The sequence below is a fragment of the Corvus kubaryi genome, unplaced genomic scaffold (genome assembly GCF_017639235.1).
Source record: "Corvus kubaryi isolate FWS band 111438036 unplaced genomic scaffold, C.kubaryi_AGA036_p1.0 37384, whole genome shotgun sequence".
Lineage (NCBI taxonomy): Eukaryota > Metazoa > Chordata > Aves > Passeriformes > Corvidae > Corvus > Corvus kubaryi.
In genome coordinates this window covers 293704-317902 of record NW_024581126.1, presented here as the reverse complement: position 1 = coordinate 317902, position 24199 = coordinate 293704, and the positions used below count along the sequence as shown (strand labels likewise).

At 48.8% G+C, this 24199-nt stretch overlaps 1 protein-coding gene across 4 annotated transcripts in view; it reads right to left on the bottom strand.

Annotated features, from left to right (window-relative positions):
• The window catches only part of CCDC9B (coiled-coil domain containing 9B), a 32980-nt gene continuing 8781 nt past the window's right edge, over window positions 1–24199 (bottom strand). For 2 of the 4 annotated variants that reach the window (XM_042035489.1, XM_042035490.1), the window contains 11 exons: window positions 23417–23479; window positions 22862–23026; window positions 19524–19673; window positions 13152–13226; window positions 11083–11267; window positions 9701–9762; window positions 9141–9194; window positions 8611–8716; window positions 7981–8038; window positions 6831–7642; window positions 1–2302 (listed from right to left, as the gene is read on the bottom strand). In XM_042035489.1, the coding sequence (XP_041891423.1) occupies window positions 6863–7642; window positions 7981–8038; window positions 8611–8716; window positions 9141–9194; window positions 9701–9762; window positions 11083–11267; window positions 13152–13226; window positions 19524–19673; window positions 22862–23026; window positions 23417–23479 (1698 nt within the window). In that variant the 3' untranslated portion in view covers window positions 1–2302; window positions 6831–6862. The remainder of the gene's footprint in view (window positions 2303–6830; window positions 7643–7980; window positions 8039–8610; window positions 8717–9140; window positions 9195–9700; window positions 9763–11082; window positions 11268–13151; window positions 13227–19523; window positions 19674–22861; window positions 23027–23416; window positions 23480–24199) is intronic. The other 2 variants (XM_042035491.1, XM_042035492.1) reach the window with 1 other exon arrangement.

Genomic DNA, 24199 nt, shown 5'->3' with positions numbered 1-24199 from the left:
TTTTTCCTCATTCCAACTTTTATTTCATATAAATAATCCCTCTACATCAGATTTGTCAACTTTTCAGTTTTTCCTCTCACCATAAAGAAGAAACAGCTAAGCCACAGTTGTCTGAAAAATCACAACCAAACAAAGTGCATCAAGCAAAGTGTTAATGAGCAGGAAAAAATACACTTAGAACAGGCACAACCTGTCCAGTCCCATCCTCGGAGCCTGGATCAGACTCAGTCCTTCCTGGGCATCATTACCTGCAAAGTCACTTGGAAGAAAGGAAAAAAGGAGGGAATGGAGGACCATTGGTTTTGGAAAACCAAAGGATGGTTTTCCTTTCAGAATGGAGTCTAGAGCAGTAAGGTTTTTTATCTCTTCAACACAGTGCTGGACCAGGGCATTGTAAAATTCCTGCCTGGCCACGTGTCCAATTGCTCCTGGGGGGCAACAGCTCTTGAGCTGAAACTGTGTGTTCCATGGACCATGAGGCAAGCTGGCTCCTGGGAAATGCTGGTAATGACTCAGTCTGACTGGACCAAGAGTGAGGTCAGAGACCTGATGTACAAAATAATAATAAATTAAAAAACTAAACAATTGTAAGCAGGTTTTTGAGCCAGTCAGATAAGGAAAATCAGCCTTTAACAGTGATGGAGAAGCTCCAGGACCTGGAGCAGTTTTACAATCTTCTATTTATCTGTTCTTTTATCTGTTGGGTAAGTCCAAATAAACCCAGTGTGGGCTTTGGTGGGGTGGAGATGTTTCTACTGATAAAACACAAAAGCTGAACACTCTGTTTCTTGATAATACCTGGTGTGATGCCAGTAAAGTCTCCTGAATTTGGCACAGGGAGGAAATTCCCAGGCTCTTGCTTCATGATAGGTGTCACGGGTCTAAGTCACATGGAAAACCAAATGTTTGTCTGTGCAAATATTAGTTTATTAAAGCAGCGTAGAGTATTTCAGTCAACACGTGCCAACCTGATCTCCAGGGCAGTCTGCCAGCCTGGTCAGCCAACGTCCTGCAGGACATTCCAGGCAGTCTCCACACAAACCTGTCCCAGGGATGTTTACTCTGGCATCAAGTTTTAGAGCAGCATCTCGAAGTGAGGGTGATGCCCACTCTGCTCTGTCATTCAGAAGTCAGAAATTATGTTGTGTTATTCCTTGTGCCTTCTCCATAACTGGTAGCTGTATTCCAGCTAGGTCCTAGCTTGCTGTAATTGGAAAGCCAAGCAGCTGGAATTCCTGCATGTTTGTGCTTGTAAATGCTCCTCCAGATCCTTCATTTGAAAGGTATCTTTAAGGCCAGGTCAGAAGGTGTGCAGGGCAGCTTAGAGAGGATTTCTGCCCTCTTATTCAAGCACAAAGCTATGGAAGGCACAACCAGGAAGGTGAAAATGTTTGATACAAAGTCTTGGACCTCCAGCTCCAGTTTGGCCTGGGTCCTGCTGCCAACTGCTTTGGGCAGTGTGGTGGAGGAGGAAGATTATTGTGCTGTCCCCCTCCTTGCCGTGCTGCAGGGATGCCCAGTTAACCCTTGGGAAGGGGGCACAGAGTTTTCTGAGCTATGCACACACCTGGTCACCGGAGCAGGCACCTTCCTTGGCACAAAGCACTGTCCTGATGTGCTCCTCAGCCTCTAAGAGGGGAGGAGAGCTGGAGGCTCTTCAAGGAGGAGGTGCTGGGGTTGATCTGTGCTTGTCAGAAGTGCTCCATTCATCCATCCATCCATCCATCCATCCTGCTCATGCCCCATGGCCCCTGCCACTACCATACACCTCTGCCAACACTTCAACCACGTGCAAACCTTTAGTACAAGAGCTCTGAACACTACTTCTTCACCCACCTACTGAACTACACCCTAACACCTCACCCCTCTGCTTTGCCAGTCACCTCTTCCTGCTGTTCCAGTTGCTGGCACAGCCCCTGGCGTGTGCAGGCCCCTCCCGCTTTTGGGGAAAAAAAGGGGGGCGTGCCCAGAAACCCAAGCCATAACTTTAAACAGAATTAGTCATTAAATAAAATAAAGTGCATCCAGTAGACATCTCCTTGGCTTGCCACGCAGCTGCAATATATGCCAAACAAATAGATAAGGGATGTTCTCTGTAGGGTGGGAGTGTGTGCAGCCTTCCCTGTCCTTTGACATAGGGAAGGGGGATGCCAGAACTGTGGGTGAGGGTGGTGATGGGGACCCCATGTGTTATGAATAGTGCTGAAGGGCACTGGCCAGGTGCTGAAAGCTGATTTCATAGAAGGTAAAAGAGTGAGGACAAGCTTGCGCTCCTCTTCTCCACCGCCTCCAGCACGTTATCCTGCAAAACGAGAGCAGAGACAGCCACGGGATTATCGGTCTCCAGGGAACTGCTGAGCTGTAAATTAAAATGTCTGCTGAGTTCCACCCTGCCCTTCCTGCATGGCTGGGGCTGCTTGGGAGGCACCACTGGGGCATAACCCAGATACCTGCTGCCAAATCTGACAGGAGCAGTGGGGGCTCTGCAGCCCAGGGGATGAGCTGACTCTTCCAGTCTGGATTAAACACTCTCAGTCCTTCATTGCGATGGATACATCAACTTTACTCTTTCCTTATACCTCAGGAACAACAATTCTGACGTGTTCTTGTGTGTGCTGGTTCAGCACCTGGAGCACCAAGAGAAGGGGCTGATTTCAGGCAGGGCTTTGTGATCCTTGTGGGTGAACCCAGCCTGGGGATGCAGCACTTGGGAACCCCAAGGGCAGAGGGTGAATCAGCTTTTCCTAATGCAAAACTATCCTGTGAGTGGAGCCTGCTGTCCTAAAGCTGCTTCCAGACCCAGACATGCTGATTTTAATTGGGAAAGGCAGGCTTTTTTGTTTTTTTCTAGTTGCCAGATGCTTGGGTGCTGCTCAGAATTGCTGAGCTGGCATTTTCCTGCATCCATGTTCAAATCCATAGATCTGCTTTTTGCTGATGCAGATTTCAGCACCCAAAGCTCCCAAGAAAAGTCAGGGAGGGGGATTTAAAAAAAAAAGATATTAAATCCTGCAAAGGCAGGAGAGACCACAAGAAGCTTGGCTTGCATAAAAAAAGAGAAACCTCTCAAGGAATCATCGAAAGACACAGCCACAGATATTTAATAAGGAACTGCATTGAAATCAAACCCGAGGTGCTGATACAACTGATGCTATGGACAGCTGAGATGAGATTGTTGCTGGAGACTTAATTCTTTCTCCTGTCTGTGTGCAGCAGTGAGGGCTGGCTATGTCCTGCTGCCGAGGGGTGCTCAGTGCTGTGGCAGCACACTGGGATTTAATGGGCCTGGGAAGGGCCAGAAGCAGACTGTCAGTCACACTTGGTGGTCCAGATATTGTAACATAATCTGGTTTATGAGTGTGACTGACTGCAGCACGAGCTCTCCCTATTGTGAATCTATTTGATCACTGATGCTTTCAGAAGGCTCTGACTGTGTTTCAGTGCTGGGAGACAATTCCCTTCCCCACTTTGCAGTATTATCCTTTCAATACAGACACCTTCTCCCCATGCATGAATGAGTCTTTACAGCCAAGACACTGGTGGGCTTTAAAGTCATTACTTCTCTTGGTAATTAGCCAGAGTGATTAGCCTTTCTCACATTTCCCACCGTATCCTCTTTCCCGTATGTAACTCCAGGGCCAATGGGAGATTGAACAGCTCTGGGCTGGTTGTGAGCTGGGGCTCAGGACCACAGTGCCGCTGGGTGCTGCCTGGGCTTTGCCAGCAGAGTGGGAATTCTGTGGTGGCAGAACTCCCTCTGTGTGTCAGTGTCACAGGAGAGGACTGACGCAGATCTCTGCTGTCTGTCTCACACCTCACAGCCTGGCTGGCTGGGAGATGTCACTGGGATGGCCTTCACAGCCAAGCCAACACCAAGCCCTTGTGGGACCTACTGGTTAGGCCCCACGTGATGGGGGGATGTGCAGAACTCCCTGAAGCTGCAGCTGAACATAGCTGATGAAGGTCTGGGATAGCAGGAACAACGGCTATCCCAGAACAACCAGGAACAACGAGAGCAGCTCTGTTCCTGGTGTTTGAAATGGCAGCAGTTTGCCCATCAAAGCCCTGAGTTATGTTTAGACGTGTAAAGCTCCAAGAAGTGCCCCTCAAGATTCAGCTGTAGTGAGCTTCCAAGTGCTCTGACAGGTAGCCACCTTTTCCTAATTTTCCCATATTTATTTCTGGGCTTCTCCAAGATATTGGTCCCCGCCCCAGCATTGTGTTCTGGCTTGGATGTTTCTTCCCCTTTGCTGGTGTTCACTACCCACATATCTACAGAGATCACAATTCCACTGCTTTCTGCCTTCATTTTCCTAGACTAAACAACATTCCCTCAACAGCCCTGGAGTCCTTCCCTGTGTGTCCTTAGTCTCTTGCACCATTCTCACAGAATCCCTGTGTTTTCCAGTGTTAACACTGTCCTCCTATGTTGTGCCATCACTCCAGAGGTATGGAGACAGTTGTGTCAAGTCCCATCCCCTGACTCTCCATGAAGACTAAAGCTCTTCACTTAGGTGGTACTCAGAGGTGTTCTGGGAATTTGAAATGCCCATGGCATGACAGTGGGCTCCAGAGGGTGGTATGGGCTGCAGGAAGGACCAGGGAAGTCGATGCTATTCAAGACAAGCCCTTGACCCTGCCAGTCCTAGGCCAACTCCCCAAACATACCAGCAGATGGTATCTTCCTGTCTCCTGAACCTCGAGGAAGCTGGTTGTTCTTCCGCAGCTCCGTAACTGTTTTGGGAAGTGCTGGTTTCTGCTTGTGCGGCTTCCTGCACCAACCTTGGGCACTGGTTTGCATCAGAGCTGACCTCTGCTGACCCCCTCCGTCCTGCAGCACTCAGGCCCTGCCTGCCCCACTCCTGTTTACGTCAGCCAGTGCTGCAAGGTCAGATCCCTGGAGCTGCTCTGGAAATCTACCCCCAGCTGCATTTTCTCTAAAGATGTTGAGATTAATTTTCTCAAGAGAATTCAGGGAAAAGCTTCTGTGGTTTTTGTGTATCGTTTACTTCTCTGGGACTTGTTGGACATTCTCCAGGGATTCCAGTCCTGCACTTCAAGTAAATATTTATTCCTTGTTATTTGAAGCGAAGGATGAAAGCCCTACCACACTCTCTGCACAGCATCTCCCACTGATTTGAAGGTGCTGGAGATTTTTAGTGCCATAAATAGACATTGGGAGGGGAAGCTGTGAAACCCACGTGGTGGCTGCCCAGGGCTGTGGTTATGCAGGAAGGGATGTGAGATCTGCATTTAATGTGAGTGGGACACGGGCCCCATGGAGCCCCCGAGCAGGGCAGGGGGCCAGCACATCGTTATCACTGAGTACAGATGTTTCCAGCTGTTAACAGATACCTACTGAGCTCTGAAGTGGACTCAAGGCCTTATTACCAAACCATAGGAATCTCCATCACTGAGATGAAAATGGACTACTCTAATTTATTCTTTCCTCTTAGCTGGTGTCTAATTAAAGTTATCCTGAGTGAACAAAGTAGTCATTAATTCCTTCGTCCTCTAATTTGGTGGGAATTTTGGTAGATTGGAGAGGCGTGGCTGGACAGTAATCTCCCACTATCTCCATACAGGTGTTTCATAACATTCTCCTAAATGCTGTTCAAATTAGTTTCCCTCACTTGAAGGAATTTTAGTTCAAGCATAGAACCAGCTCCTGCTGGTTCTTGACGTTTTGTCTTTTTGAAATCACTATGATGCTTGCACTTCTCCCTGCCTTTTGTGTGGATTGGATTATAGGGAAAGTCTTTGTTGGCAGCTTAGCCACTTCATCCCTAAGCTCATTTGTACCTCTGGGAGGAATACTGAGCAACACCAGGGGACACGTTGCTGTGTAGGGTCTGCAGAAAAGTTTCTGGAATCCGGGAAAGAAACTTGGTGGGGGGATCTGCCTGCCTGGCTCTGAGCAGCTCATTGCCTCAAGTGCCTACTTATGGAACAGAGCTGCTGCATCTGTGAAGGAGAGAGGCCGGAGTACCCTGAGAGCCACTCCTGTGTTAGGCAAGCTGGACAGTGTTCTGGAAACACTCATCTCTGTTTAGCGTGATGTCCTGCTCTGTGGGACATTGCTGGCAAAAACGCACCTTGCAAAGAGCCCCCCACCCTCTCTCCTTTTCCCTTCCTCCTAATTTCTACCTTACCTATGTGCTTGTCATCCTTTGTTCCTTCTCCTGGCTTTGCATTTGCCTTGATGGAAGAAAATTGTTTGTTTGTGTAAAACCTGGAGCATTGCTCCATAACCGGCTCTGTTCTCCCTCCATTCTGTTTGGTTTGTGGGCCTTTGCACCAGGAATCATCTCGCCCTGTGTATTTCTACACTGCCTTGCACATTAGTGTTACCATCTGTAATTCAAAGCATAGCACTCACAGACCTTGTACTGGGAAGAGAATCCCACATACAATCAACCTTCTCCTAAGCTCTGCCCACAAGGTGGGCCCCTGTGGCTTTGCAAGTGTTTTGGGGAAGGACCACACTGACCAGAGGCAGAAATAAACTCATCCCACTGAGGTTATTCCTCCCATGCTTTCTAAGGTCATCATTTCCCTGGAATAGTTCAGCATGTGCCCTAACTAATGTGTATCATCAACCAACCTCAGCAGCCTGGTTTTCTGTCCAAATTTTCCTGCCTGTCTTTCCATTCCTTCCCCACCCACTCCAGGACAGGCCTTTGGGATGATGCACAGATTTAATTACCTTAGAGATCCATAGCACTACTAATAAACATTTCTGAACAGTTATCTGGTATGATGCCATTGTACCACAGAAAACGGAGTTGTGGCCCTGTACTATGGCTGAGAGCATTAATGAGATGACTCACCTTATGTCTCCAGCAAGCCGGTACAATCTCTGCTAGTTGAGAGTGTCCCCACTGTTCTTGTCCTTGCAGTCCTCAGACTGGTCCCCTTCCCTGGACTGGGATTTTGCCGTGTCCTGCTCAGGCACAACAGTCTTGTCAGAGCTGTCTTTCCCTGGGGACAAAGGCTCATGGTGTTCAGTGCCTTCAGCATCTTCACTTCCTTTCAGTGCAAGTACCTGTCCCTCAAGAGCAGTGGTTTGGGTCACTTCTTCCCCTCCTTTGCTCACCAGCTGTCCTTGACCTGCATCAAGTCTGTCTCCTGCTGCTGTGTCAAGCTTTCCTCCATGGCTGTTGGAAGAGTTCTCAGAGGACTCCTGTTCCGAAGTTGGCTGTTTCTCCAATCCAGCTCCATCTACATTCACTCTCATGGGCTGTGACAAAGTCTCCTCGCTGCCAGGCCTGGTGGCTTGCACAGTGCTCGGAAGGCTGCGCTGTGAAGCAGTGCTGTCAGTGCTCTCCTTCTCCTGGGAGATGTCAGCAGTGCCAGGCTTCCCATTGGCATCTTCCCCAACACTTTCCTTGCTTGGCTTGGGCCCTGGCTCCGAGTCCCCGGCACTGGCCACAGATACCTCTGTGCTGCAGCCCCTCACTCCCCTCCGCTCCTCCTTCTGGCCGTTGTGGGCAGGCTGGACCTTCCCGCCTCGCAGCCGCTGTGAGGAGGCCCCATGATCCTGGGGGCTTGACTGTTTCCCCTTTTCCTCCAGCTCAGCTGTGCTGTTCTCTTCCACCCCCTCGTCACCTCTGCTCTTCCGTCTGTCCATGCCAAGGCTCCTCTGAGAAACAAAGGACATATTAAGTTCAGCTTATTAAAATACCAGTATATTGTATTTCTTATCTGTGATGGTTCTGAAAACTTGAGGGAAAAGGATGTAAAAGGATGTAGGTGAAGAAGTGTTCAGGGACCAGAATAGGTGGGGTAGTTGTGCTGACAGAGGGTCAGTGTAAGAAGTGAAGCTGCTGTCACACCAGGCCATGTGAGGAGTGTTAGTGATGGGTACAGTTACCCAAAAACAGAGGTCTTCCAGCTCTGGAATGGATTAGAGATTCCAATTTTCCTGATAGTGCATGTGTTTAGAAAACTCAGCTGCCAGCCTGCAACTCAGGAACTCACCTGGCCATCAAGGTCATCCTTCAGAAGAGACATGTCCTCACCTTCTTTTGCATCCCATCTGTCAAGAAAAAGTAATCAGAATTTAGGCCTTGAAGTTCTTACAAAGCCAGTGTCCCTGCCTGACACCTGGATAGGGATTCCTACCAGGGCCATGTATTTTTTGTCTGAGCCACTTGTCCAGGCCCATCCAGAGACACTCATTTGAGACCAGTAAGTCTTAATGAACTGGTTGTTGTAATTCTAATTGTGATGAACACATAAACTCCAATTGCCAGAACAGACAGTTGAGTCAGACTAAGAAGATACAGTTTGCTTGTGCTGATGCCTGCCACAGTCTGGTCCTGCTTGCCTGACAGTGCCCAAGTGTCCCAGCTCTCCACGACAGCAGACACAGAGGCAGAAACTGAAGGCTAAAATTACTTTGAAGTATCTTGGAATACAGAGAGACTATTTACAAGGACCTGGAGTGACAGGACCAGGGCCAATGACTTCCCACTGACAGAGAGCAGTGTTAGGTGGGATATGCTTCCCTGTGATGGTGGTGAGGCCCTGGCACAGGTTGCATCTTCATAATTAGGCAGGGAGGGAGATGTGGACGTGCACACCATGGCAGTGCTGCCAGCTCCTCACCTTCTGGCTCTGCCTGTCAGTCTGTCCTTCCCCTTGGCTCGGCTGCTCACAACAGGCACTGTTTTCGGACCAGGGTCGCTCACATTCACTCCATGATGTCCTCCACCTAGAAAACAGGTTGGAAATGCCATGCAAAAGCAGGCAGAAGCAGCTGATGGACCACTGAACAGGCCAACACCCTTGTACCCTTGGAAAGGCCCTCTGAGGTGGAAAGCCTCTGAAGCTGCATGCATACTGCACATATATTTTCTAAAGTAATAAAGACAAATAAAGAATTTAGGGTGTTTCTTGTATGTTTTTTTAAATTCCAAATTCCAATTCTAACTTTAAATCTTATTCCTTGGATACAGTTTCACTTGTGCTGTTCTTGGAAGACTTCTCCTCTGCACACAGCTATGAAAGCAGCCATGTGGTATGTTCCAAAAGGCTCTCCAAATCTGCAAGTGTCTGTAAAGAACCCTCTCCCTGAGGGATATCAGAGGTGCTGGCATTTAGTGGGGTGACACAACAAAATCCTGTGGTTTACTCACCTCTCCCATCGGGAGGAAAGGACCTGTGCTGGAATTTCCTTGCATTCCTTCCCCCTGCAAGGACACAAGAAAGGATGCACCAAAGTGAGTTAGGGTCTGTAATGGACAGGCAGCAAGAAGCCTGATGTTCAAATAGGGTGTCATAAGGGAAAGCTTTGTTTTGCCAGTCCATCTCCTGAGAAACAGGAGTCAGGATGGACTTATGCTAGTAAAGAAGCCAGCATGTGCCATAGGGATCAGAAATTATGTGCTCTAGAATAGGATTGCCTCTTAAACCAGTGTGTGGGAAAGGAGGCAGGGCTGAGCCTCCACACTGTGTTGTACCAGGTTACAGAAGCCACTGCTCTCCCTGGGAAGGTCCAAAGCTCTAGCACCCAGCTGCTCAAGTCCCATCCCCTGAGCCCTCTGCCCAGCAAGGAGGGCTGAGCCCCCAGCTCAGAGGCGTTTGCCCAGGAAAGCAGAGCTTCACAGCTGACAGCCACGGCAGCTGCTGCGGCACTGGGATGCGCACGATCAGCGTTCACTAGCGTCAGGACAGAGTCTAGGTGTCCCTTGCCAACCTTTCTTATTGCTGGGATTATCCAAGGCTGGCTCCCCATCCTTAACAAAGTCCTCTTCAAACCTGCAGGTTAAAAACAGGCATTGTCAGACCTGACCATCCTCCTTCAGTGTGCAAAGCGTGGGCAGGAGCCCTTGGCACGACGCAAGCTCCGGCCTTTGGCCCTTCTGCACCTGCCCACAGGCAAACCTGTGCGGGTTTCTCAGCAGCAGCTGAAGCTGCATGTGCTAACTGAGGCTGTGAGGCAGTTCTACCCCAAAGAAGAACCTCTAAAACCTTTACAACAGTACCAGTATTAAATTCTATGAACATCCTATAGATGTAGTGTAGCTGTACTACACTCAAATGCAGCTTCCCAAGCTTCCAAGCACAATCTGAAGTAGCTTCAGGACTTGCCATCTCAAACCAGACTCATTTGGTTGGTTTCTAGTCCTGCTTGTTTTATATTATGGCTTTTTCTCTTAAAAATGGAGTTTTGGAAAAACAGTAGGGCTCAGGGCTGTCTTGCCATCAATACTCAGCACCTACTTAAGTCAATTCACCCCTAATTATTGGGGTCTCAGCAACTGAAAATGGATGTGTTTGGTCCCATTTCTCAGCCAAAAGATTGTCCCACCTACCTGTCCTGTACAAACTGTTCTATCACCAAACCTTTGTAACATTCCCTAGCTCCACTCCCTACTAGAAGCTTATCCTGCTGCAGGTGCCAAGTTATCCTCCAAAGCTCTCTAGCTGGTGTGACTCAGCTGAACCAGCTGAGGGACAGTCAGAGGGACAGTGATTAAGGCAGGGACATGTCCAGCTCCATTCCCAGCTGTCCCACATTGCTGTTCCCAGTATTGCCCCCATATGACACAGGTGGCCTTTTGTTGTGACCCCCTTGCCCCACAGTGCCCAAACAGACACAGTTTATGGGGTGGGGTGGATTTAGGCATGCTGGGCTCTCCTGTGCTTGAAAAGGACAAACAAGCGGGGCCAGTGAGAGAACCTGTGGACTAGCAATGCAAGTTTGTCCATCCATGTTTCTGGAAGAGCACCTGTACCCTCCTGCCATTGGATTTGTTCATGTGGAAATGGAGAGGATCCTCCAGATGCAGACTGAGGCTTGGTTCATACTCCCCTCCCTCCCACAGTCTATATCCTGGCAGGCAGTCTTTGTCAGCACGTGGTATCCCCTCTCAGGAGAGCTCATATGAGGAAGAAAACATAAGAATCACTCTGATACCAGATCCCACTTAAGGGCATGGTCAGGAGAGGAAGAGGCAGCAGTGTGGATTTGGTCAGGCACATGACAGCATGGGATTGATAAGTATCTGCACAGGATCCCACCACTGGCTTTAGACCTGCTGCAGGCAAAGCACCCTTGGACAAGGAAGGACCTACATGTGCTCCGACTTCTCCACATCCCAAGCCCGTCGCCACTCGCCCTTGGCATTCTTGTGACGTGCCAGGCGCTCCAGGTCAATCTGGTCTCGTTCCCTCTTCCAGCGGATGTACTCCGAGCGCTCCCGGCCAGTCATGGGGAAACTCAGGTCTCCAGGGCTCTTCTGGACTGGCTTCCCACCATCCTAGTGGAGGGAAAAGAGCTTCTGGTTAATAAAACTGTCGGAAACAGCTGCATTCAGGGTACTTTACACTGTCAGCACTACAAATGCTCAGCAATATTTGAAAACAACTTGGGACAAGGTCAGCTTCTTTCTCTGAAGTGATGTGCGCACACCAGGACTCTGCTTTACCCAGAGCCTAAATACACTGGGGCTGTTTGGCTCTACAGAGAGGAAAACTGAGGCAGGAACCTTTACTTATGGCATAGAGTCAGTTCCTGGAGTGCTTGCAACATCTCTCAGCAGGGTTTGAATGATGAGTCCCCCAACCTGAAGACTTTGCAATACTTAAATCAAAGTTATGCCTGTGAAATCCTTCACAGTGAGAAGGCAGGGAAGGAAGCCAGCCTTCTCTGACCACCAGGCATCCACGGGAGCCCACAGTCACAGAGCTGGGGTCAACCCTGTGCCCAAGAGCAGGATTCCCAGAGCAAAGGGGCTCTTTACCTTCACTGCTGTCAGGCTCTTGGTTTATCGCTCCTCATGACAGACTGGTTAAGGGCTGACATTGCTCAAAAATTTAAAGCTTAATGGAAAGACAGTTCAGAGCTGATGGAGCATGTGGGGGGAAGTAGCCCAGCTGTCAGGTTAATGGATGAGGTGGAAGCAGGAGCCGGCAGGCTGTGGTGTGTTGTCAAGCAACAGTGTGTAGGGAATAATAGTGCAGAACTGAGTCCTGGGGTGCTAATTACCAGCGGGTAATTCATCACCTCATGCACGTGTCCTTCCACACCAGCCACCCTCACACCTTCCCCAAAGAGGAATTAACTCCTCAGCCTTGCACTGCGATAAGAGAAGCAGCAGGAAGGAGGGACTGAAAGCCCTGTTACCAAGGTGACCCATCTGCGTGGGCCAGAGCTGGGGTGGCACCAATTGCTCCTCCATTCCTCAGCTGGCAGGAGCTGGGGACCTGACACCATGTCCCCAAGGAGACAGAGGTGAGGTCCACAGAAAGGTACTGTCCCTCAGCTGGGGCACAGCCTGGTAGTGCTCCCCTCTGTTTCCAGCCCCATGGTAAGGCACAGTGGGTCCTGCCAGGATGGATCCCGATGCATCCATAAAGCCAAAAGCAAGGGAAGGACTGAGGCTGATGCCTGTGCTCTCTTGTGGGGAGAGGCAAAAGCGGCTGGGGGCCCACAGAGCAGGAGGAGCTGGTCCCTCACCTCAATTACAGCGTAGCTGTGGTTAGCTGGACCACAGGCTATTGTGCTCCCCCTTCCTGCTCTGGGGGGCTCAGCTGGAATTAGTGTCTAAGAGCCCATCTGTGTCCTCCTAATGAATCACACTGAGGTGGGGTTATTCTATTTGTGCTCCATTAATTAAAGCATCTGCAGGCTCGAGGGAGCCAGCATGTCTCCAGGCTTTGCATTAAACAGTCAGTGGGAAGGCTTGTGCTTTAATTTACCTCCATCCCACTCAGCTCCTGCTGAAGTGAGGAGCTGTAGCTAATACAGCCTGAGCTTTTCAATCCACAAGGAAATGGTTTTTGGGAGAGGAACCAGCCAAGGCTGTGCTGCCATAGGAGTGAGCATGTTACCCTTCCTAACATCCCTATGCCTGTGTGAAGGGCTCGAGCAGCCACGACAAGGTGTGGAAGTAGGCCCTTGTCACCTTTCCAATGCTGCTTGCTGCAGGTGTGCAGCTGCTCAGCAAAGCTTTGGATGATGAGAGGGATGAACAGTGGGAGCCATGTCAGAGCACAATGCTGCTTCACAGAACTACAGGATGGTTTGGGTCCAAAGAGACCTCAAAGGTCATCTTTCTTTAGGGCTGTGGTGGGGAAGCACATTCTACTGGTTTCCTCTTCCAAGACAAGGGTCCCCACAAAGGGACCTGGGCCCCACTCACCTTCCGGCTGTGCTCACTTTCTGGGCCTCTGTCACTGTCTGATCTCCTCTTCTCTGCTGTTCTCCGCTCTTCTGCCTGCAAGAGAATGAACATAGGAATAATTTCAAGGATTAAGCAAGGATTCCTGGCAGGGGAATCAGTGCCTGAACCTATCCTGACCAGGACATGTAAAAACTGCTCAGAAACAATCAGCAAGGAGGAAGGATTCCTTCTGGGACCCCAAATCAAACAGATGTAGAAAAAAAAGGAGTCAGAAAGCAAGGGGTGTATGAGAAAAGCATTCCCACAGGTCCCTCCTTCTCCCAGGCTGGAAGCACTTGAGTGGTGTCTTGCATGGTCCTGTTTCTTTCCAAGGCAGACCAAGTTTCAGGTACCTTTCCAGATTTGGGCCATCTTAAGATTCCACTGTACAAGATCCGGGAACCTATTTGAAGTGCAGCTACAACCCAGCACTGTCAAACTAGGAGTGATTTTAATCCCTGACAAGCATGGCATCCTTCTACCAGGGTCCATCCCTGCTCCCATGGGGTTTACCCATGCTGCTACCAGATTGGCAAGTTCTGCTCTGGTGTTGATATTTCCCTGCCTGGCAGGAGGTGACAATCAGCATCTGTTTCTTAGTGAGCTACAGACACCAAACATGGGCCAAGCCAGGGGTTCTCTGTCCCCACATGGGATGAATAATAGAGACAGAGCCATGTCAGAGGCCAGGATGGGATCGCAGTGGGTCTTAACAAAACAGTCTGCAGAGCATAAAGATCTTTTAGGAAAGGCTTCCTGCCTGGCTGGACAGTTAAAGGGCTGGGGATGTGGGGAGCTGAGCTTGTCCTGCTGCCATTTTGCAGTGCCAAGCAGAACTGAAACACAAAGAGGAACGTGGCAGCACGAACTGCCAGCTCAGCCCTTCCAGAAAGCGGCAGCATAGCAGGGTCCAGCCCAGGCTGGAAACAGGACTTTTATTCCACGTATTCACCAGACACAGCTTTAGTTTTACAGGGAAACTTGGGATATCAGTCTTGAGACCTGCAGCTCTGTCTCCTAAGGCAGCTCCTGCTGGATGGACCTCATGGAATCATGCAGGGAATGAGCTGGGGACACATTTTTTGGAGGATTGCCCACACATGCTAAGTCTGAGGCAGGTGGGAAGTGTGGCCATACAGTTCATGGATTGTCATTGCACTTGGTGCATGACAGCTTCACTGGTCTGACTGGTAGCTTCAGTACAGATGGAGGTTTGTTCAAACAGATCCTTGGAAATAACAAGAAAAATGTTACCTATATTGTCCTGGGATCTCTCAGCAAAGATCTGGGAAAAATGCAGAGGGGTCTGTGCACAGAGAAGCTGCCCCTCACCATATCCTGCCTGTTGCGAAAGGGGATATGGTGAAAGATGACACTGGGCATTTATTTCAAAATGTTGCAGCGAAAACTTATATAACCAAAAATGCTCCTCCTGGACTCAAAGTCACCTGCTCTGGCAGCCCTGTTTGAAGAACCCTGTAGTGAGAGATTGAATGAGTCTCTGCAGTTCCAAACTGAGCATTTACAGAGAGATTAAACAACAGAAATCTGGAAAATTTGCTCTCCCGGAGCCCTGCATCCCAGTGGCTGTCCCATTTGGAATGCTCGCTCATCAGTGCCCACCACAAACCTGGGTCACAGGGACACTGCACAACCCTCCATGCTTCTACACCCTCACTCCAAGCCAGCTGCCTTTTGCCTTAGTCTCCTTCTATTTTTGCTTCTCAGAAGGCACTGTGGAAAATGGAGAAGACCACAAAAATGTAGTTCTTTTGTACCAGGAGAGCAGATCTGAACTGTGCAGAGAACAGTCAGCTTGGCTCTTGTACTGGCTCAGGAGCAGAATTCCTGCTGTTCTGCTGCCCCAGAGCTGCTGTTCCCGTTACCACATATCCAGGCCAAGAGGGAGCAAAACATGTTTTTCTTTTCCTTCTTCCTCTCTGCCCCCCAAATTAAGAAAAACGTCATGGACATTATCATCACTAGTGTAACTGTTCCTGGAGAGCAGGAGGAGGACACAAAAGCCTGAAGCAGTCAAGGAAGATTATGATTGTTTATCCTGAGGTTTCTGCCAAGATTTCTGTTTCTCAGTCCAGAACGGCCCAGGGTGGGGCCCAGGGTGGGGCAGAGCCGGCTTCAAACCAGCCCTGGGATCCCAAATGCCTTCTGCCACTGGGTTTTTCTGAATTCCTGACAGATTCCCAACTAATGTCACCATGCAGTGGTGACAGTACGGATGCCATTATCCAGCCAAGCACTCCAGAAGCTTTGACAGGCTTCCACACCTCAGGGCTAGTTCAATGCCTTCTTTTTTGAAAGATAAGGACTATCAGATGAGTTAAACAAACCTTTTGGTACCCACTTCTCCAGGCACGTGTCAGCACCACAACTGGCATTTCTTCTGCTCAGAGATTTTTGTAGGAGCTTAAAGCTGTTTTTCTAGTGCTCAGATTCCCCACTGGGCAGGATTTTTGAAACTAGTACATGAGAGGATTTTTTTTTATAACTCTTTTGAAAAATCTGCCTCCTTAATTGTGCTGCCTGAAGGGAGCTCAAGACTTTTCAGCCACCCTCTCTGCCTCTTTTCCCCTCCCATCTGCAATGTAAAAGCAAGTGTTTCTCCTGCCACAGGTTTGATTGCTCTCTTCTGCAAGCACCAAGTCCGACTCCTCTGTGTTAGTCCCTGAAAGCAGCTTTTGTGTCTCTTGATTACAGTCATTTCTGATACACCATCCTGGGAAACTCTGTTAATAAAAGGACAATTTAAAAGCCCTGAAGCTCTATCAACTGCCCATTTAAAAGATGATTTGTAACCTGTTAATTAACCATTGTACTCCACTGGTCCTGGGCTGCTGGCTCCCAGCTCTAATGTACTAATGAGCCTGAAACACTGCCAAAGCATGGAGTGGCTTTTTAGGGCTAAAAATGAAGGATTGTCTTCAGCCCTGCATGCAGGAGAGCCCTGAGGCAGGTTTAGGGGCAGCCAGGCAGAGGTGGGTCCCAGATGCGGCACCTCCAAGCCAGCAGCAGCACTGGAGGTCATGAAGCTGCACCAGAGTGATGAGCTCTGCAAGGAGACAGGATAATTTGGTCCCTTCAGCCCTCTGGGCTAACAGAGAGTGAAAGAGTCGTTCTACTTATGGCACTGGGGCTGTCTCAGAAAAGGAGATCATGACAGCAGCTTTTTTCCCTTGCATTTCCTCTTTGGCATCTCCTGCCCCAGCTGTGCTGCAGTCTGGGACTGAGAGCATGGGGTTAGCCAGAAGCACCACAGGCACCAAGAATAGGAGTCTTTTTCTTCTTTGGGTTTTTTGGGGTTTTTTTTTGGTTTGGTTTTTTTGTTTGTTTGTTTGGTTGGTTGGTTGGTTGGTTGGTTTGGTTGGGTTTTTTTCTTTATTGAATTTCATCATGAATAAAAATAGAGAAAATGTGTGGTAACAAGGACACCCATCAAATACTTTAATAGGATAAATTTGACAAGTGCACAGAGGAGGAAGCAAATTTGACAGTGGCCAGGCTACTGGAGGGGGAGTGATGGATGTGATTCTTTCTTCTAGGCCTTTGTGGGAACCCCAAAAGAGCAGGGAACCAGTTGGGACACAAGGTAAAAAGGCCCAAAGGATGAACCATGCTGGGGTTAATGAAAAACTGAAAGTTAATCCTTGAATCAGGGGTCCCAGCTCAGGTCCTAATGTACAGCTACCCAGTCAACACCATTGACACCCCACCAGGCTCTCCAGCAGCCGATCGATTTGGGAATTAAAATGAAGCTTCTCTTTTAACAACTGATTAAAGGATAGAAAAGAAAAAGTGGCAAGAAAATGGTTTCCATGGCAGAAGATTAGCAGGAGTGTGCCACTGGAGCATGTGCTGCTCAGCATGCTCATAAATGGTCTGGAAAAGGAGCTGAAGAGAGGGATGACAGTTTGCTGATGATACTAAATCATCCAGGGCAAAGAATGCAATTTGCCCAGAAAGAGCTGCAAAAGATCTCTTGACATTGAATGCGTGCATCATAAAATTACAGATGAAATTCAGTATCAGTAATACAAAATAACTCATATAGAGAAAAATGCCCCTTCTTGTATACACACACAGAGTAATGAGTCCTGAGCTATGATTAACAGTCAGGAATGAAATTTTGGTGTTACTGTGACTAATTCTCTGAAAATGTTAGCTCAATTATTTAGAAAAAAAAAGCAAAGAATATGCAAACTTGTTGGGAGAAGAACAGAGAACAAGCCAGAACATTGTTATGTTGCTGAGTACATCCAGGAGAGCCCGCAGCTGGAATACCATGTGCAGTTCTGGTCTGCTTGTACTGAAAGAATATGGTAAAAATAACAAAAGCACAAATGGGTGCTGCTGCCTGCTCCGAGGTCGCCCTTCCCCCTCCCCAAGACAAGCCAGGACTTGCCTCTGCCATGTGCTCCTTTGTTCCAATCGCGGGCAAAACCAAATGTACCTCAAACTCTTGAGCAGTGTCTGATTGGCCGGTCACCCCGGGTCCGCCCCCCATTCTCCCCTTTCCCCTTCTCCCAATAAAAGAAGGACCTGCAAGGGGGCCCACCCTCTTTGGCTTTGCATTCCTTCTGCGAGCATCTGTGTTTCTGTTTGAAAGCCTCTAAGTGCAGAATTGGGGAAACCAAAAGCTATATTTCTCCCTCTTTGCTTCTACTGGTGGTATCAGCTTTGCAGCTACCATTTGCCGCTTTTAGAGCTACTGAAATGCTGGATTGCCCGTACTACCTCTCTAGGCTGCCCGAGGCTTTCTAAGGCATTGAACTGCAAGCCTAGCCGGTAAAAAACTGTGAGTATTTCCACAAATGGGGACAATGAGAATGATCAGAAATAAAGAACTATCCTAGCAGACAAGTCTAAATAGGGGGAATCTCGTAAGTTATGTGAGATAGCTGAAGGGAGACATGAAACAGGTCGATAAAATCATTTGGGAAGTGACCAGGGAATGATCTATTCACTGCTTCCCCTGACGAAGGAACAACAAAAGTAGCTGTCAGGGAACAAGGCTGAACCAGTCTGGGATTATAAACTTCTAGATTCTATGGCTTTAGCCACTGCAGTCTCAGGCCTGCCCTCATACACACTCTGAACCCAGATGCTTTGAGAGTGGTATGAGCAAGGCATTGCCAAAACCACATGTATGGATCCTCAGCCTCAAATTTCATATCCCATAATGAAACCAGATGAGAGATTACCTTTTCCAGGACAGTACATACACTTAAAAGAGGGCACAGGATCTAAAGCCAACATCCAGGCACTCTTCCTGCTGCTGTCTCCTAGTACAGCCCTAACCCCGATGACCTCAGAGACAAGCGTTTAAACAAACCCAGCAGAGAGCAGAACACACTCGGCCTGCACATTACAGAAGAACATTTGACAAGCTCAAGGGCAGGAACAGCACAGGCAGTCAGGTCATTCCCATTACATCCCGGAGTGCTGGCAATGCCTAGACTGAAACAGCGATGTCTGTCATGCAGACTTCTGAGGTTACCAGTGGCTCAATCAGGCAGCACGTTTGAGGTTTATGGCATTCAAAACACTGCTTGGCCACCATGAGAAAGGAGCACCTGGGCTCTTGGAACCTAGGTAAGCGCTGGGGAGGAGGAAAAGCTGAAGAAGAGCGTGGGTAGTAGCAGCAAATGGTTGGCACTATCCTAGAGAGGGGCTGCAGATGTCTCCCAGCATTCCTGGGTGTGTTTGGTAGCCACTCCAAGTGTTGTTTTCCTACACAGTCTTTGCTGACCCTGTTTGCTGCAGGCATTCTTCCTTATCTGTGAAAACTCCCAAAGAAGAAAATAGCACATGCCTCTGTGTGTGTAAAGAGGAAGGTATTTGTAAAGAAGTATTTGAAATATGTTTCAAAGATTAACAAAGCTCAGCCAGCTCACTCAGCAGGTGATGGCCAGGCACAGCAGGATGTGGTTCAGAAGCAGGTATTGCCCCGCTCTGTTAATGTTTAAGTCTTGCAGTGAGTCAGGAGGAGACTGCTTCTGTCCCACTTTGCTGTGCGGCTCCAAAAAGAAGCTGGTAACAGAGGAGGTGAGATTCATGCCCCATATCTGGCAGCACTTTCATCAACCCTCCCAAAGCAGCATCTGTTTATGAACCCAGTGTGTTTAGGAGACTTCTAGCTTTAGCTAGGACCACAGGAGAGGGAAAAGATTGTGGCTTTCTTCCTTCACAGGGATGGAAGGCAGAGATACGGAGATAAGCTGCACACTATTTAACATACAGTATCTCCCAACATCCTGTGGCTGGGCCCTCCTCATGCCAGCAGAAGAAGTGGATGCCATGGATAGGTTACAGGCTAGTCACTAGCACTGCACTTACCTTTTCCTTGTTATCCATGGTGATGGCAATCTGCATCCTCCTTCCCCTTCGGAAAGCCACCAAGTGATCCGTCTCCTCCTCACTCAGGTCCGGCACTCGGCCTGAGCCAGGGAAGCTCTCGGCGCGTTTCTCGCTGACGATCCTCTTGCCCTGGAAGGGAAAGGCTGAGTTAAGGACACCTCCATTAGCCCTCCTAGAGAGTAACCATCCCAAACTGCAAAGGATTTTGGGCTGGCAGAACAGAAAATGAGCCAAACAGTCCGTCCCGTTGGCTTATAAAGCTGCCACCCCACTCTAAGGGATCTGTGATATTACAGAGGTGTGTTTAGCTGAGCACAACATGGGCATGGTGGGATTTACCCTGCTCAGATGATCTGCAGCATCAACACTGAGGGATGGTTTTATTTTAAACTTGCATCTGTATCTTTGAAACAAACGTGAGGTTTTCCCCTCCCCACACAACATGTCCCAGTAAAATGTGAGGCTACCTTGGAGCATAAGCCTAGAAGGCAGAAGAGAAAGGGAACAGTGGGGTTCTTTCTCTCCAACCTTGCCCACATAGCAGTTACTCCCCTGAAGTGTATTAGCACTTGATAATTCATCACTTCATAGTCATTTTGTGCTAGTATTTCTGGAATTATTTATTCAGCGGTGGAATACTTTAGAAAACTGATGTATAAACTCCTTAAGCAAGAGCAGTTTACCCCTCTCAGATATTATTTCCAGCTGTCTGTATCAGTGTCATGATTTCACTACATGGATTTACATCTGGTTCTTATTTTGTTAATGATCTTTGTTCCTGGCTGATGTCCTGCCAGTGCCCTCAGCCATCAATTCCACAAAATGAGCACATCTTTTGTACAAAAGGACATACTTTTCCTCATTTAAAAGTATCATCTTTCAGGTCAGTCATGTGCCTTTTTATTTTTGCCTTACAAGGAAATGAGAGACTTAATAAGTCATCCTCATCATTATCTCTGATCTTTTTCTTTTCTCTTCATCCATATGAAGTCTGCTCAACTTCACCAGGGATCAAGGAACCTCAGCAGCTTCTCTCTCTAAAGGATGGCGCATTTTACTCTGTTTTCTACCTTGGGCTTCCACATTTACTGGAGTCTTGATTTAAAAAGGCACTCAAAATCTCCAAGGAAAATTCAGTGAAACTTGGGATCTTTTTGTTGCTACGAAATTGTTTTCAAAAACAAAGAGCACACCCAGACCTCTGATTTGTAGAGAAGACTTGCAGTCAGGGCCTTTGCCATGACATGTGATACCAAGAAGCCTCACATTAGCCTCATCTTCCCTCAGCTCTGCCAGGAGTGCAGATGTTAGCATGGAGGGAGCCTTGCTGTGCACAGCCTCTGTCAGCATGACCTTTTTTACGGCTTCTCAGTCATCGAGCTTCCTAGCACATGATAAATGTTTTAGGAGACACTGGAGTATTTTCAGCAGCAGAACCTCAGTCTCTTGTTTATTCATCTTTCACATCTGTGTGATTTTGCTGTTTCAGCAGAGATAGTTCTTGAGTCAGCCTGATACAGGGGAGAGGAGTGGTCTCTGCTCTGCCTGTCCTGTCAGCCCCAGATGCACAGACACAGTGGGAACCTTGTTACACATTCCCTTGGGGATGGCCAGCTGTGCTTTTGGGTTCAGTAATCCTAGGCTGTACTGCTGAGGTTAGAGCCTGAACTGGAGACTGGCCTGGCTCTGCCTTACCCAGAGCACTGGTACGAGGTATTTGGCATTCTAGTTAATATAACTTTTTATTAAAAAAGTAAGCCCAGAGATGGTTTAGAAGGTAACAGCAAGCTATTAATCCACAAGTTGTACATCAAACATTTATTCATCTTAAGTCAATAGCTGTTCCCTAGAGCTCTTCAGTGTTTAAGTGTTGGTGGCTCATCCTTTAGACACTTAACAGGGTCACAGATATGTCTTGCCAGGGAAGTCTGGCACTGGGAGGATGTTTGAAGGTGATTTCATCACTTGCTGTCTGAGAAAGTTCCTCCTGAGACCCAACACAGAGAACCTTGTGCCCAAACACCTTGAGCACAACAGAAGCCTCAAAGAGCATCACTTGATTACAGGGAGGTGCACGTTCCCTGGGCCACTGGATGTTAAAAGGCACAGTGTGAAGGCTGGTGTGTTGGCAAAGCCTTTAAACCCTGCATGTATTGAACAGATGGCAAGGAAGACTCAGAGGAAATACAGGAAACAGCTATTTAACAGAGCTGTGGTAGCTAGACACATCCAGGCTGGGAGACCACCAGATTTTCTGTATAATACCCTTTGCCCTCCCTCCCTTTACCACTCCTTCCCTCCTTTGTTCCCTCTGTCCCTCCCCATTCTGCTCTGGCTAAGCTGCCTCACCTGAAGGCACATTCTGCTCAACATGCTGACATATGTCTTCTTTCCTTGTTTCCTATTTTAACAGTCTGGGTGATCTCCCAGCCTGCTTGTCCCACATTTGGAAATCCTGGTCCTTGGTGTCCCAGCTCCCAGAGTGAGAGATGTCATATGAGGAGAGTGTCCATGCAGAGCCAACAGAGACAGAGAGAGCAGAGTGATGTCACAGCCACAGTGCCTGGCAGAGTCACCTCCTCCCCTCCACAGGGCTTGTCCTGGGTCATTCCCTGCCTGACAGAGATCTGGGACTCTGGCACCAGCTCTTTAGCTTAGTCAGAGAGACGTGCCCATCTCATGTCTGAGGCATGCCTCAGATTGCACAGGCAGTGTTAAAAATACTCATCCAAGGAGTGCCAGGAAAAAGAACATGGGAACAAAGGAAATCCCTGGACTTCTGTCCAGTTTGTGCAACTTTCCAGCAGGCTTTCCTTTGGGGCATCTTGCTTGACTGTGATTTGGGTTATTGAGAATCGGATGTGAGTGGTTTTCTGCACAGCCCAGCAGCTCTGGTGCTGGGACCTTGCAGTGGTCACAGGAAGGATGGTGGTGCCTCATTTAGTCACGCCAGTGTCACCAAGCAAGTCCCTCTTTCCAGGCACAGCAACACAGTTTAACACCAGAGTGGCCCAGGAGGGCACTGATGTGACTGATCCCTCAGAAAGAGAACTGGCTACACATGGCTGGGTGGACGGTGCTGCTGAGGGGGTTAGCAAGGCCTGAGGGCTGACTCCTGGCAATCAGATACAGAGAGGGAAGCATGTGGCAGCTCTGAGGTTGTGCTGAAGAACTGTGAAATGAGAGGAAACAAACAGTAAGGGAACTATTCCCTTTGGATGTGGCATGCTGGGAGAAAGCTCAAGTGAGAGGCAGAACAGAAGCCCCTTTGTAAGTCAAGAGGCTGCAGAGTAAGAGGAATCCTCTTCCCTACTCACCTTTGCTTTGTTGTCCATGGTAACAGCCAGCTGCATCCTTTTCCCCATCCTGAATGTGAACATGTGATCTGCTTCCTCCTCCTCCTCGTCTTCCTCACTGCCAAGGCCGAACCCAGGGCTTGTAGGACAGGGGCTTCCCCATTTCTCACTCACCACCCTCTTGTCCTGGAAAATGAACCACTTCCATTAGCAAATCCAGGCCCTTGACTCGGGGATGTGATTCCCTTCCCCAAACACACCTGCACACAAGCGGGGAGGCAGCTACAGAACAGACAGCCCTTGCCCCCAGGAAGTTCTCTGTGCCCGGCATACTGCCGTGACATTCCTGGGGAACAAGGGACTTGTTGTCTGCTCAGCAGCAAAACCCACAAAGACAGCAGGGCTGAAAAATCCTTTGCACTTACAAATCTGACATTTCAGACTAAAATGCCAGAGTTATGGGAAAGAAATGTCATCCTCATCTCTTTCTGTAGCACTCTGAGTTAGCTTGGGAAAGCCTAAGTCCTGCTGGAGGTGGCCTTGGAAGCCAAGTGGATGGCTGAGGGCGGTGCTCACCATCGAGAGGGCTGGGCTATCTTGTCCATAGTGTTCAGTCTGGGTAATTGCATCTTTCAGGTCCTGTATGAGAGAAAAATGTGTGCAGCAGCGCACCCCGAGAGAGGTGAGGGCCGTGGCTGGGGTGGGAAGGGAGCAATGCACTGGCCTGGATCCAACAACCCGGAGTGCTGAAAGGAGGGTGGGCTGGCTCAGCAGGCTGCGCATGAGCTCTGGCAGAGGAGTTCACCAAGGGGTTAAGGCACGACTGGCTTCCCAAGCCCCAAGCTGCCAGGATGGGTGGACAGGGCTTATCAGATTTGGTCCAGTAAGGAAGGAAGCCTGGGACTCACAGCCTTTGGCCCAGGGCCACTTGCTTTGCTCACTCCCAAAGCCTAAGGAGATGATACGTTTTCCCAGCCTATGGCATTCTCAGAGGCATTCCTGATGCCTCCAGTGACACACACACACGCACAGCTGATACCCTCTGCCTACATATTTGCAGTGATGCTGACACCTGGGACCTGTCCAGGGCCAAGTGTACCTATTCATACATCCAGTCATCTGCCTATTATCTCTGTGTGCATGGGTAGAGGTGCCTGGGCATGGCTGGAAACATATGTGCAGCACCTAAAATCACTCTGTTCACACACCTCTGCAGAGTTTACCCACACTTTTCAGGGCTTAGGAGCTATTTCCTGTGCTTCAAAGAACTTTGCTGTGGATGGTCTCTCTCAGAAATGTCACTTTGCTGCAGTAGGACTGGAGTGAGAGCTGGCTGTGGTGAAGGAGAGGCACCACTTA